This window comes from Oryx dammah, unplaced genomic scaffold, assembly GCF_014754425.2.
Source record: "Oryx dammah isolate SB20612 unplaced genomic scaffold, SCBI_Odam_1.1 HiC_scaffold_2, whole genome shotgun sequence".
Taxonomy (NCBI): domain Eukaryota; kingdom Metazoa; phylum Chordata; class Mammalia; order Artiodactyla; family Bovidae; genus Oryx; species Oryx dammah.
In genome coordinates, this window is record NW_024070186.1 from 158,711,296 (window position 1) to 158,725,713 (window position 14,418).

General features: G+C 57.3%; 1 protein-coding gene across 2 annotated transcripts; it reads right to left on the bottom strand.

Annotated features, from left to right (window-relative positions):
* Positions 1–9,455: 9,455 nt before the first annotated feature.
* Positions 9,456–14,062, bottom strand: MSRB1 (methionine sulfoxide reductase B1). Of its 2 annotated transcripts, XM_040253944.1 has the most exons (4): positions 13,867–14,062; positions 12,031–12,179; positions 11,620–11,734; positions 9,456–10,320 (listed from the first exon to the last, which is right to left on the bottom strand). In XM_040253944.1, exons 1-4 carry the CDS (start codon positions 13,919–13,921, stop codon positions 10,289–10,291), a joined length of 351 nt encoding a protein of 116 aa, XP_040109878.1. In that variant the 5' UTR covers positions 13,922–14,062; the 3' UTR covers positions 9,456–10,288. The 2 variants fall into 2 exon arrangements, 1 of the variants encoding a protein (XP_040109878.1); XR_005723395.1 differs by having other exon boundaries at positions 11,620–12,179; positions 13,867–14,057.
* Positions 14,063–14,418: the final 356 nt, after the last annotated feature.

Below are 14,418 nucleotides of genomic sequence, written 5' to 3' on the forward strand. Positions count from 1 at the left end.
ACACACACACACACACACACACACACACACACACACACACACCCCTGTTTGGAGACTTTCCAGGAAGAATTCACCAAGAACAGCAGGACGCTGAACACGCTGCGGGTGGGGGAGTGATGTCCAGGGACACCTGTTTGCTCGGTGTTTGGCAGCTGATCCCCTATCTCCACCCACCACCTGGCTCCCAGGTGAGTTGCCATCATTCAGTCACTAAGTCGTGTCCGACTCTCTGTGACCCATGGACTACAGCACACCAGGCTTCCCTGTCCTTCACTTTCTCCTGGAGTTTGCTCAAACTCATATCCATCGAGTTGGTGATGTCATCCAACCATCTCATCCTCTGTCATCTCCTTCTCCTCTTGCCCTCAATCTTGCCCAGCATCAAGGACTTTTCCAATGAGTCAGCTCTTCACATTCTAGGTGGCCAAAGTATTGAAACTTCAGCTTCAGCATCAGTCCTTCCACTGAATATTCAGGGTGGATAGTTATTCCCTTCTCCAGGAAATCTTGCCAAACCAGGGATCGAACTTGGGTCTCCTGCATTTTAGGCGGATTCTTTACCATCTGACCCGTCAGGGAAGCCCTCTCAGGTGAGGGGTGGGTGCAGATCTGGGGACATCCAGGATGGCAGCCTTGGGATGTTTGTTCACCGGTGTATCCCCAGCACCCCATGGAGGCTGGTACCCGACAGGCACTCAATAAAGACCAGCCAGTGGAAGGATGGGAGTGGAGGGAGAGGCTGAGGAAGGATTTCTGGAGATGATGGTGAGGCAAGTGGCAGGACAGCATCCCAGTCGGCCAGGGGAAGGCTCAGCCTCAGAGAGCACAGTGATGGGAGCCGGGTGGGGAGGTGGAGGATGTGTAGAACCAAGGCCGTCCCAGGGGGTGGGTCCCAGTCTCCTCCTCCTCTAGAGCTTGCCCTCAGGCTCCTGCCAGCCCAGACCTCTGGTCCCTGAAGTGGAAAACTCCATCCTGACTCTGAAGGAAGAGGTTCACTGAAACACAGTTTCTGTACCATGCAATTCGGCCATCTAATTCAGCCACCATTCTCAAATTCAACAGTTTTCAGCCTATTCAGTGTTGTACAACCATCACCACAATGAATTCCAGAACATATTCATCACTCCAGAAAGAAATCCCATACCTGTTAGAAGCTCAGTTCAGTTCAGTCACTCAGTCGTGTGTACTCTTTGCGACCCCATGGACTGCAGCACGCCAGGCTTCCGTGTCCCTCACCAACTCCCAGAGCTTGCTCAGACTCACGTCCATCGAGTTGGTGATGCCATCCAACCATCTCATCCTCTGTCATCCCCGTCTCCTGCCTTCAATCTTTCCCAACATCAGGGTCTTTTCCAGTGAGTCAGTTCTTCACATCAGGTGGCCAAAGTATTGGAGTTTCAGCTTCAGCATCAGTCCTTGCAATGAATATTCAGAAGTGATTTCCTTTAGGATGAACTGGTTGAATGTCCTTGCAATCCAAGCTACTCCTAAGAGTCTTCTCCAACACCACAGCTCAAAAGCAGCAATTCTCCGCTCACTCAGCCCCTGGCCACCACTATCTACTTTTTGTCTCTGAATCTGCCTCTTCTCCACGTATCATATACGTGGGATCATACATTATATGAGCTTTTGCAGCTGGCTTCTTTCACTCAGCATAGTGCATTCATGGGTCGTTTATACTGCGGTGTGAGTGCCAGTGCTTTGCTCTTTTCGTGGCTGCATAATACTCCTCTGTGCGGCTGGTCCACGTTGGTGAATACTTGTGCTTTTTTCCACCTTTTGGTTACTGAGAATCATGCTGCTGTGAACGTTCATTTACAAAATCTCACGTGAGCATAAGTTTCATTTATGTTGGGTATATACCTCGGAGTGAAATTGCCCGGTCAAATGGTAACTATGTTTATCCCTTTATGAAGAGTCCTCTTTCATTTTTTTTTTAACTACATGAAGCTTGTGGGGTATTAGTTCCCCTACCAGGGATTGAACCAAGAAGCCGGCAGTGGAAGTGCCGGGTCCTAACCACTGGACAACCAGGGAATATCGTGAAGAGTCCTTTTAAAGGTTAAATATGGAAGTTTCAGCATCTACGTCTCTGTACTCCTCAACCTGAGGGCTGCTGCCTTCCCTCCTCCCCGGAATGTTTGGGAGGCCCCTCCACCCTGCCTTGCCATCAGAGTCCAGCCCCAGCTCCCCACTGGCTGTATGACTAGGGAGGGTGGATCACCCTCTTTAAGCCCCATGGTGAAAAGTCACTTTGGGGCCCCAGAAGAGAGTAGGCCATGGGGACTCAGGGTGAGTGGCTGTCCCTGTGCCCTGAGAGAGTGGCTTAACTCCTGCCCTGTCTGGTCACACTTCCTGTCCAGAAAAAACAGAGGTCAACCAGGACTTTCTGTCCAGTCTGATCTCCCCGGGAGCCCCTTAGCTTTGAGGGCTCCACATGGCCCAATTTCAATTCCTGTTTCACCTCATCTGGGTCCCCTGCCCAGGCAGGGGCCAGGCAAGGGCCAGGCAAAAGTCCATCTGCTTACTCTCCCTGGCCAGCCATCAGACACGCAGAGAAGTTGGGTCTAATATGGCAGAAGGGCCTGAGCAGGAAGAATGTGGAAGAGGAGGTGGATTGAGCTGGGTCAAGTACACAGCATCCCTGGGAGAGGACAAGATCAGGTGACCCCAGGGAGAGAGTCCCAGGAGCAAGGTCGTGGTGGATGGACAGTCCAGCCTGGCCTCAGAGGTCTATGAGCCAGCTATCCCAGCTGTGTCTGTGTCTCCTTCGCAGATGGTAATGATTTCCCTGTGGGCGATTTTGATCCCCATCTACCTCCTCCACCTACCCATGTGCTCTGCAAGGCCAGGGATGGAGTCAGTCTTGATCCCTTCTGTGGTTCCATGCCTAAGCATGGTGAGTGCTCATGACCCTTTGTTGAGTGGCTGAGTGACTGACTGCATGTATGTCTGAGACAGTCTAGGTGTGGACCCCCTCCCCCATCCTTCTCTCCTTCCCAGGCTGTCCCCTCCCCAGCCCAGGCCCCCAGAGGCAGCATCGCAGGGCATGCAGCTCTGCTCTGGAAAATGATTAATAACACCGTTCAGTCCCTCCCTCCATGGGGCACAGCTGGGGGAGATTTCACACATGCGGGGCTTCCAGAAACTTCCTCCCTGAGAACCGCACCCTCACCCCCCAGACCCACAGCCCTCTGGGATTCCTCAGTCTGTGAGGGGAGCTGAGGGGAGGGGGCTGAGGCCGAGGGTGGGCCCAGCTGTCCTTGATTTGTGTGGGGTTTTTCCACTTCAGATGCCGGGTCTGCCCGAGCATATAGAGGGATGCGGTTTCCTTCCCGGGGAGGCACTCCTGAGCGACGTCTCCCCACCTACCCCACCCACCCCCAGAGCCCAGCTCAGTCTGGTAGGGAGTGAGGGCCAGGAGGCCATGGGGAGGGGGGCGCGCAGCACAGAGCCGGCAGCAAGGCTTCTTGGCGATGACTGGCGGGCTCAGGCCCAGCTCTGCCCCTCCCAGCGTGTGACCTGGGCAGGTAGCCAGCCTCTCTGAACTTCACTCTCCTACTTTATAAGGCGGAGATGACGCCAGCCCCCACCTCTCTGGGTGCCTGGCTTTCAAGTTCTTTATGATACGGAGGCAGTGGGCATGTGACAGTGACTGGCACACGAAGGGGAGCCCTGAAGGTGCTCCCACCCTGGGAGCCCTGAGTACCTCTTAATCTGTCCTCCTGGGGACCAGGCTGGAGAGGAAGGGCCTCCCTAGTCCCAGGGTGTCCCAGGTGGCACTAGTGGTAAAGAGCCGTGTTCCATCCCTGGTCGGGAATACGCCCTGGAGTAGAAAACGGCAACCCATTCCAGTGTTCTTGCCTGGAGAATCCCATGGACAGAGGAGCCTGGTGGGCTACAGTCCATGGGGTCACAGAGTCGGACACGACTGAAGCGACACAGCAGCAGCAGCAGCAGCAGGATCTTGTTCCCAGAGACCAGTTAAATGTGAGGACACAGAAGGACAGAAATGGTTGCAGGGCAGACAGGATTCCTAGGAGTGCGGACACACTGCATGTTCACACTTATGCACCGAGCCTGCCTGGGGCCCTGGGTTTTGCCAGGAGGAGCCAGACCCGACTCCCAAGCTGGGATGGCCCCAGCTTGCCTCCAGCCACCCTCACCCCTCTCCCCTTTTCCTGGGGGGCACGGCAGAAAGAGGCCCTGCTTCCCCAGAAGAGGGCGGGGCTTCAAGTCCAGGACGCATAAGTGGGCCCTGCAAACTGCTTCCCGCCCACCAGCCTGGCCCAGCTCCGTTTATAACAGTCGTCCTAGGCTGGGAGTCCCAGCCTTACAAAGGAGAGGGCTGGTAACAGCCTTTGGACCCAAGGTGAGTCTAAAGAGAGGAGAAAGGGGGGCCCACAGAAACAGGACTCCCTCGGTCCGCCCCCCCCCCCCCCCTCTCCAGCTTCGCAGCCGCATGTCTGGCCTCTCGGAGCCTTGGGGAAGCCTGGGAGTCATCCAAGAACCCCCACATTAGGCTGCTGGGGCTCTGTGGCCAGGTCTGTCTGTGCCCTGAAGGGGGCCCCCATGGGCTGAATACATTCCATCAAGAGCTGGGGGGCTAGTGCAGTCTCAGGAAGCCCATGCTCTGCAAGGGCCAGGACCATGCTCACATGCACACAGGCAAGAGAGGCTTCAGAGGCCTGCCCCCTGGCCCCTGCCGCCATCCCCTGCCCTGTGTGGAGAACCCCAAGTTTGGACCTCCCTGCACACCAGTGACCTACTCACAGCCAGCAAGGCCAGGGAACAGCCCCCCACGGAGGCCCAAGCCCCTCACACCCATACCCCTGCGCTTCCAGGGGAAACACCTCATGATGCCCACAGCTGGCCAGACAGACGGGCAGACGGGCATTCAGTCAGGCTTGTTCAACTGGGGCTTGGGAAGACCCAGAGCCCAGAGGCCCAGGGCCGAGCATCTTGGACACATGTCTTGCACTCTGCTCTGCTCCCCTCCAGACCCCCCGCTAAGTGGCAGACTCCCTGCTTGGACAACAGAAGCTTCAAGCCTGACCGCCACACCCTCCTCAGAGAACAGTGACTCCACCCTTGTCCCCCATACGATCAGCACTGTCCTTCCTCTGACACTGGCTTCCCTGTCCTCCTGCAACTCCCAGGTACACCCCAGGGGCGCCAGCCTCAGAGATGGAGCACAAACGTCCCACACCGCCTGAGACTAAGGGACCAAAAAGCCACCAGCAGCAGGCAGATGGCATCTCGGGGAGCAGAGCCCACAGGCCCTTCTCCTCTCTGCTCCAGCCTCTAGCAGGGCAGCTGCCAAGCCCTTTGAAGCCAACAGGAGCTTGTAAACGTCTTGACTGGAGATGAAACATGATAAGACATGAAGCCAGAGGCTGAAACACAGATAATCTCCACGGTTTTACAAGGAACAAGTCACACCTAGACACAGGTGCTGGGGGAGCTGAGGGGCTGGGGCGGAAGATTATCGGCAGGTAACCCCTCCCCGGCAGCACCCCCTCTTGTCTGCTGCCAGAACCTCACCAACCGTCTTCCGTGCGCGTCTTACCCCTAAGGTCTTCTAGCAGAGCCCAGGGCCAGGGGTAGGGTGGCAAGTGGTCCTGGGGTTCCTGCCTGCCCCAGGCCATGGATACACTCACACAGATGTGTGGTTCATTCATCCTGAGACTATGTGGCCCCCGCAGAGGGAGCAAGCAGGGTCAGTGTGGTTTGATGCACATTCATCTGGTACTGCCACAGGCAGCCCCCTTTCAGGGCTCACTCTTTGGGGTAGGGAAAGAGATTGTTGTTGTCCAGTTGCTCAGTCGTGTCCGACTCTTTGTGACCCCATAGACTGCAACACGCCAGGCCTCCTTGTCCTTCACGATCTCCCAGAGTTTGCTCAAGATTCATGTCCATTGAGTAGGTGATGCCATCCAACAATCTCGTCCTCTGTCACCCCCTTCTCCTCCTGGCCTCAATCTTGCCAAGCTGAAGCTCCAATACTTTAGCCACCTGAGGCAAACAGCATCACTGGGAAAGACCCTGATGCTGGGAAAGATCGAGGGAATGAGATTCCACCATTCTAGAGTGGAATCTGCCTGGTCTAGAGGCCCAGGCACAGGGGGTTTGGGTGCAGATAATGTGCATAATAAAAACAACACAGTTACGATAAATAAATAACTCTGCTACCACTTATGGAGTCAGGGATCAAGGATCAAGCAAGAGAGGGGGTTATGCGGAGCCTTGGCAGGCAGAGCATGAGGGAACCGCTGAGGGAAGTTACCTGGTCTGATGATTATTTTTCAAAGACCACACTGGTGGGGACAGCTGGGAGCTGTCTCTAAAGACAGAGGTGGGAGGTGCAACCTCAGGAATTGGTGCCCCCTTGAATGGTAAAGAATCCTCCTGCAGTGCGGGAGACCTTGGTCTGATCCCTGTCTTGGGAAGATCCCCTGGAGGAGGGCCTGGAAACGCACTCCAGTATTCTTGCCTGGAGAATCTCCATGGACAGAGGAGCCTGGTGGGCTACAGACCATGGAATCGCAGAGTCAGACACTGAGCAACTAACCACACAGCGTGGGCCAGCAGGTATGATGAAGGTGTGGAAGGGCCACAGAGAGGAGACTGGGGACATTAGAGCAGGTGGGTCCCACCCAAATGTCCTGGAGAAGGGTCTGGGGCTTGGCTGGGGCTGGGAGGGATCAGTCACCATCGTCCCAGCCCCAGCTCTGTCTGCTTCTGCGGACTCCAGAAGGGGGCACACGGGGCCTCCACCGCTCTCCACTGCTCTCCCCACACCAGAGCATAACCCCTGCCTCCTGCTCTGAAAGCAAGGAGTCTCAACCACTGGGCTGCCAAGGAATTCTCAACCAGAAACTTTTTATTTCTTACTATTTATTTATTTCCCTGCACTAAGTCTTAGTTGCCGGCATGTGGGCTCTTTGATCTTGGCTGTGGCATGCGGGTTCTTTAGCTGCAGCACGTGGGATCTAGTTCCCTGATCAGGGATCTAACCTGGGTCCCCTCCATTGGAAGTGCAGGGTTTCAGCCACTGGACCACCAGGGAAGTCCCCCGAGCAGTAACTGCCTTGAAGCCCACCAAAGGCGCCTCTGCCGCACCCTCGGACGCCAGGAGTCCTCTGCCCGTGGTGGAGGTTGTGGCACACTGGCTTGTTGAGCCGGCGCGTCTTGGAGCCGGGACGATGCGGGCGCTAACACCTGGGTGGGGCGGTGAAGCGCGGCGCGGGCGGGAGCCGGGCGCAGGGATCCGCCCAGCCGTCGAAGCTGCTACCGCAGCGCCCCCGGCGGCGCCACGGGGAAGTGCCGCGCCGCTCAGACCTCAGGCGCTCCTGGGGCCTGAGCGGCCTCTGCCGGTCCGCACTGCACACGGTCGCTGGGCCCACTCCCAGAGGGGACCTTGAAGACCGATTGACTCGGAAGGGGATCATAGCGCCAGCCCCCGCCCCCGCCCCGAGCAGAGCCTGGGATCGGGTGGGGGCACGTGGCTGGCTTGGTGGTGACCTTCACCGACCTCTGCACCTTCCAGGTGCAGCCCCTGCCCACATGCATGCCGGGTGTCAGGAGGTCCTGAGACCTACCAACAGGACCCGAGTAGCACCCTCACCAGGGTCATGGCTCTCCTTGGAACTGGACTTGTCACTTAGAAGAAATGAAAGCCTTGGATGAGCGAAAGCCCCAGGCATCATCAACTCAGTCATCTGCTCTGTGTTCACTGAGCCCAGTCTCCAGGCTTCCCAGGTGGCGCTAGTGGTAAAGAACCTGCCAGTGAAGGAGATATGAGACTCAAGTTCCATCGCTGGGTCAGGAAGATCCCCTGGAGGAGGGCATGGCAACCCACTCCAGTATTCTTGCCTGGAGAATCCCATGGACAGAGGAGCCTGGTGGGCTACAGTCCTGGGGTTGCAAAGTGTTAGGCATGGCTGAAGCGACTTTGCATCCACTCACACCTCCAGGCTGGGGATCAGCAGAGTCCCACTGGTCCCCTGCCCGAGGTGCCCTGCTCTGCCAATGCCCAGGCCTGCTGGCTGGGTTTGGCAGAGCAACCAGAGCTGTCTGCCCCTGAATGCAACCCTTGGCTCAAAAGGCTGTGTCCCGGGGCCTCCACCTGGCAAAGAAGCAGGCACGGGCAGGGGGGAAAGGGGGATGGGCTCTCAAAAAGCCTTTTGTTTTTCAAGGAACTGCAGCTGCAGGCCAGAGGTTATGATGCAATCCTACAGGGGGCTGGGGTGGATTTATGATTCCACCCAGCCCTTGGTAGAAACACTGTCCGGGGCCATCCACTTCCAGGTTCGCAGTATGAGGGGCTTTGGGGTCCTGGTGCTCACCCTCCTCACTCCCCTCCTCCCAGAACACTGCTTGCCAGTCCCCAGTTACCACCCTGTACAAATGAGCATGGGGTCCCTGGGGTGCAGGCATCAAGCACTGCCACTCACAGCTCCCCTACAAGTCTCACCATCCCCAGGCCCAGCCCTCCAGCCCACTGTGCTATAGCTCTGAGCCCAAGGGGCAGCCACAGGGGCGTGGCTTGGACACATGGGCCCAGCTTGCCCCAGGAGGCCAGCTTGTTCTTGGGCCAAGTTCAAGCTCAGGGGTCACCCTAGCCAGGATGCAGAGCCAGGAGCGCTGGGAGAAGTGAGCAAAGTCCAAGGTCCTTCCTGGCCCTGGAGCCCAGAGGTTCCTGCTGACCACTCAGCTGGCTCTGATTCATTCAAAGGGTTCTGGACATGCAAACTGGCTGAACAGCTTCCCAGGTGGGCTCAGTGGGTAAAGAATCTGCCTGGCAATGCAGGAGACAGAGACGTGGGTTTGATCCCTGGGTCGGGAAGATGCCCTGGAGGAGAAAATGGCAACCCACTCCAGTATTCTTGCCTGTAGAATCCCATGGGCAGAGGAGCCTGGCGGGCTACAGTCCATAGGGTCACAAAGAGTCAGACATGACTGAGTGACTTAGCACAAACTGACTCAAGCCTGTGAATTGACAGAGGAGTCTAGTGTCTGTCTTTATGATTCAAGTTAGACTTCTGCTCATACACAGCTTCCCAGGTGGTGCTAGTGGTAAAGAACCCACCTGCTAATGCAAGAGATATAAGAGATGCAGGTTCAAGCCCTGGGTCAGGAAGATCCCCTGGAGGAGGAAATGGCAAGGAGGAACTCATCTTTATGATTCAAGTTAGACCTCGGCTCATACAGATCTATCGAGATCAGACTTCCAATCTACTTCACTTTGAGAAGCACCCTGTCCAACTGGCCGACTCTGTAATTCTGTGTGAGTCAGGTTATTCTGACAGCTGCTTCAACTCTGTCGACTGGCACGGTGAGCCACCACTGGCCCTGCTGCCCTGGGATCCAGTGACTCCCGTGCATTCCAGGCTTCCAGTTCAATGACAGCAGCTCTCCTGTAATTCCTGATGTTGTTAATAAAGACAGCAAGCCTGGGTTCCATTTTACTGGTCTCCTCCTGATTACTCTAGAGAGGATTCAAGGTGGAAGGGGCTTCACCCTCCCCCTCCTCCCCGCCAATGGCAGGCGCCTCAGAGCACATGCAGTGAGGTTCGTTCACTGTCTACTGGGAGGGGTTGATGGGAGGCTGTGAGCTTGGGGTCCCCAGCCTCACACTGTCAAGGTGATGAAGCAATAGCTGCTTTCCTAAACCCAAGTGAGGCAAGCTGCATCTGCACAGATGGCGCAACCAGGTTCGGGATTTCTCCTCCTGTAACCGAGGTCAAAGTCCATCCCCTCTGCTTGCTGCCCCAGCGGGTCACAGGTCATCACCACTCTGGCCGCCTGCAAGGGTTTAGCCAGAGAGAATCACAGAGTGACCGGGCTGGGGCAGCTGGCAGGGCCACCCCTGTCTGCATCCTATCTCCTGGCACAGCCTGGAGAAGGTAGGCAAGAGCTTTGGTGAGGGCGGAGCCATCTCAGGGCTGGGCCCCATGGGGTGAGTCCAGAGAGGCAGCGAGGGGGCAGTGGGCTGAGAGGAAAGGAAGGTGGGGCTTGCAGCATCATCCAAAGATAGACCAGACCTGGAGTCCACACCCTGAGACCGCGTGTGAGCCAACAGCAGGGCCCGTCCTGGGAGCCGAGTGTGAGCCTTCTTCTCTTCCCAGCAAGAGCCTGTTCAGAGCCAAGGGCTTGGGAGTCTTCCTGAGGTTTCAGCTACCCCCTTCTCCCAACCCAGACACCCCTGCTCTGAATGTCTGCAGCTCCACGACTGAGGTGGGTGGCATCAGACGGTGTCCACCTGATCTGGGTATGGGCAGCCTGCCTACTGTCCCTGGGAGGCGGAAGTTTCTTCGCCTAAAAGAAATGAGGGAGGAGAGAGAAAAAGAAGTCGCTGTTAACAGGTCTGACACTACTCCCTGGGCTATCCCAGTGTCTCCAGCCTGCAGCTCAGGGAGGCCAGGAGGACCCAGACCCCTAGCCTGGGGGCATCTGTGTGCCTGGTTCATCCGCTGAGACTGCAGGATAACCCAGAGAATATCCTCACTCTACATGTCCTGGAGGACGAATAACTACAGAAGGACAAGGTATTATCAAACCTTTATCACATGCTGGCCCTTACGGACACCTTCACTTAACCGCCACAGTGAGGGAACAAGCAGGTGCTATTAGCAAACCCATTTTACAGAGAATAAAACTGAGACTAGGAGGACTTCCCTGGTGGTCCAGAGGTTAAGACCCTGTGCTCCTGCTGCAGGGGACCGGGGCTTGATCCCTGATTGGGGAACTGGAACCCACACGCTACAAGTAACAGCTTGTATGTCGCAACTGGGACCCAGAGCAGCCAAAGAAATAAATATTTAAAAAACAAAAACTGAGATTAGGGGCTGGCCACAGTCCTGTGGGCAGCAAACGAGGAGAGGCAATTGAGCTACAAAGAGTGCAGAGAAATTCAGAGGGCGGCTGGGGAGGCAGAGAGCAGAGGGCCAGAGAGGAGGCTGGGCTCAGATAGTGTTAGTTGTTCAGTCGTGTCCGACTGTGACCCCATGGACTGTAGCCCACCAGGCTCTTCTGTCCATAGGATTCCCCAGGCAAGAGTACTGGAGTGGGTTGCCATTTCCTTCTCCAGACCTGACCCAGGGATCAAATCCAGGTCTCCTGCATTGCAGGAGGATTCTTTACTGTCTGAGCCACCAGGGAGCTCAGATAAAATGCACACAAATGAAAAATGGCCCCTAAATATCTACCAATTATGAATACTGCCAACACAAGTATACATTTGCTAGCTCCTACTGCATGCCAGGACCCAGCGCACTTTAGGGCAGCCAGTCTCAACAGGCCTATGAAGAAAACTCTGCCATCACGCCCACTACACAAAAGAGGAGGCGGCTCAGACAGGCCGACAAGCAAGCCTGCAGCCACACAGCCCTGGTTCTCAGCCTCTGTGCTGCCTTGCATGTGATCAACCAGCGTGGGAGGCAGGACAGCTGTCTTTTGTCCCTGCCCCGCAGCCACCCTCCAGTGGCCCTGGGTAGAACCTAGGCAGTGTGCTTTGGTGCCCCCACCCTCTGTCACCATAAATGAACAAGAACAGTGTACCCTTGGCCCTCTAAAGTTTACACAGGCCTGTGCCCAGGTGCCAGGAAGCAAGCGCACCTTTAGGGATGAACTTCAGTGAGCTGCTGAAAATTCAGAAGCGGGACTGTCCGCGCTTGGGGCCATCGTTCAGGAACTCATGGCCCAGCCCGTTGCCACACCTGCCACAGGATACCTGGGGAGACAAGGCAGCCATAAAAGCAGCTACAGCCATGGCCCCCACACCGGGGGTCCTCACACCCATTCCCCAGGTAACTGCTATAGGCCTCATCTCACAGCCTCCCTGGAAAGCCGTCATTTCCCTGTCCTCACCAAGCCCCCAGGGTCTCCCAATAGTTTGGGGTGGCAGCTCCCCAGGCTGAGGCCAGAGGCCTGGAATAGACAGACGCTAGGCCCCTGCAGCTGAGGGGTCCTAGTTCCGGGTCCCCCTGGCCAACACCCCTCCCCTGCCTCCCTGCTGCTACCACCCACCTTTATGGCTCCAGGCCGATTGTGCTCCGGCTGCTTGGCCACACTGTGTGCATGGATGGTCTCGGTGAACGTCGGCCACGGGGACGAGTGTGCGTACTTGGAGCGGCTGGAGAAGAGCTCATAGCCACACTTGGCACACACGTAGATACCTGGGGTGGAAGGGAGGCAAGAGCAGAGATGCTGGCTCCAGCGCCTCGGGGGTGAGCTGCCAAATCCTGGGTGAGACCCCAGGAGAGGACAGCAGGACCCGGGTTACTAGGTGGGCTGCACATCCTCCCCACGCACCCACCCACCACCCACAGGCCTGGACATCGACTCAGTGGGGGAGACACGGCGTGGAGTTCATGTTGAATGGTTCTGAGCCTGTGCCAGAGACCAGGAGAGTCACTTTTCACACTTATCTCACTGGCTCTTCTTAACAACCCTGTGACACAAATGTTCCCATTTTACAGATGAGGAAGCTGAGGCGCAGGCATACAAAACATTCAGCTACAGGGTGTGCAGTCAGGAAGGAACCCAGGCAGTCTGATGAGGACACAGCTCTGCCCCTCAAACACACAAACAGGCCCCACCACCACTAGCCCACCTCCCTTCCCACACAGCTGACCCTCTGCCCAAAGAAGCCTTGAGCTGGATGCCCAGCCACCGGCCTGCTCTCCAAGCAGGAAAAGAAAGATCCCAATAAAAACACTTCCGGTCCAGACAGAGGGCCCAGGAAGACAGAGGGGCAGGGAGAAAAATGGGTTTTAAACTATCCCCAAAAGATGGAGGGGAGGGGAAAGGTTGCAAAATTGATCTGCAGAACAGGAAACTGCTTGGGGGTCCCTCAAGGGGTACTGAGTCACCTTTTGCTCCCTGCCCAGCCTAGAGACAGTCTACCCTGGAGTCCATGACAACTCAGCATTTACCAGTAACTTGAGGAAGAAAAGAGGAACCAGGTGGTACTGTGGAAATGAGGTTTCTAGTGTGGCTGAGTAGCTGGAGGACAACCCCAAGTCCCACAACCAGAGGGTCCTATGTCGAAGCTGGCTCACAGAGACGCCAGGTGTCACAGCCCAGCCCCCTAGAGAGTTGACATCCAAGAAACCCCGCCCAGGGGTAGGTCGCAGCTCTAGTCTTGCCTGTGGACATATTTTTACCAAATTAGTCTATGACCAGGCAGCACAGCCCAGAATGTGATTCACCTGATCTCTCAAAGCCTGGGGCCAGGGCTGAGGGTGGGCCATGCCCCAACCAACCACTCACCCCCTACCGTCCACCCCTCCTAGCTGACCCAGGCTGTCCAGTCAAACTTGACTGGCCATTGGGAGCCTGGCCTGGTTACCCAACCCTGGGCCCCCTGAGAAGGCGGGGGAGGCACCCAGGCAGTTACATTTGGATCCCAACAGGACATTCTGTGCTTTCCAGCTCACCCCCCAGGTCTGGGGAGCTGCGGAGGAGAAAGGGCTGGGGTCATAACCGGGCGATGCCCCAAGGAAAGGGAGCCAGTCACAGGAGCTGCTCCTGGACAGGACCTTCCAGCGCGTCCCTCTAAAGTCCCGATCCTGACCCGGATACCCCGAAAGGCGTCGCCACCCGCGCTTACCCTGAACGCACAGATTTCCCCGGAAAGGGCCACGCTCGCACTCAAGGCCTGTGCTCTCTCCAGTGTCTCCCTCTCCTGGGGTACCCCTACTCTCCAGGACCCCCCAGACTCCTCCCTCCTCCATATCGCCTTTTCCCCGCATGCGCTCCTCCCCGCGCGGCCACACTCGTCCAGCGTTCCTGGGGCTCCACCACCACCCGGAGGGCAGCGACGGCCCGGCCCGCTGTCCTCCCAGAAGTTACAGATCGTACCTGGCTCAAAGTGGTTCTGGAAAATCTCGCCTCCGAAGAAGCTGCAGAACGACATGGCGCCGGAGGGACAGCCGCACGCCGCCGCCTCCGACGGATCCGAGGACAGACTCAGGACCCGCCGCTTGTGCCCGCCTAGCGAGAACCAATCCCTCTCTGATCCCCACCGGGCCCAGGCGCCCGGAGGCCCAGCTCCCCCAGGCAGCCAATCACGTCCGGGGATGCGACACCCTCGCAGGGCCCGCCTCCCACTGCCCCGCCCCTTTCCGTGGTCCAAGCCCTCCCCGGGGCTAGCGCTTCGACTTCCGCCTCCGGGAGGGCCCTTCCGAGGACACGCCCCCTCCATCTTCCAGCTGGCCCAGCTCACCAGCCAGGACCTTGGCTCTGAGGTTCCCGAGGCCCCGCCCCGAGCCGCAGGGCGCGCAGCCGACCGCGTCCGCCACCTGGCGGCGGCTGCAGAGAACCGGGAGACATGTCAGCTTTCTTCCCTTCCCGGCTCTAAGCCCTGGAGTACCGGCTGTTGACCAGCCTTTCCGTGCCCCCCAACTCTGAGAC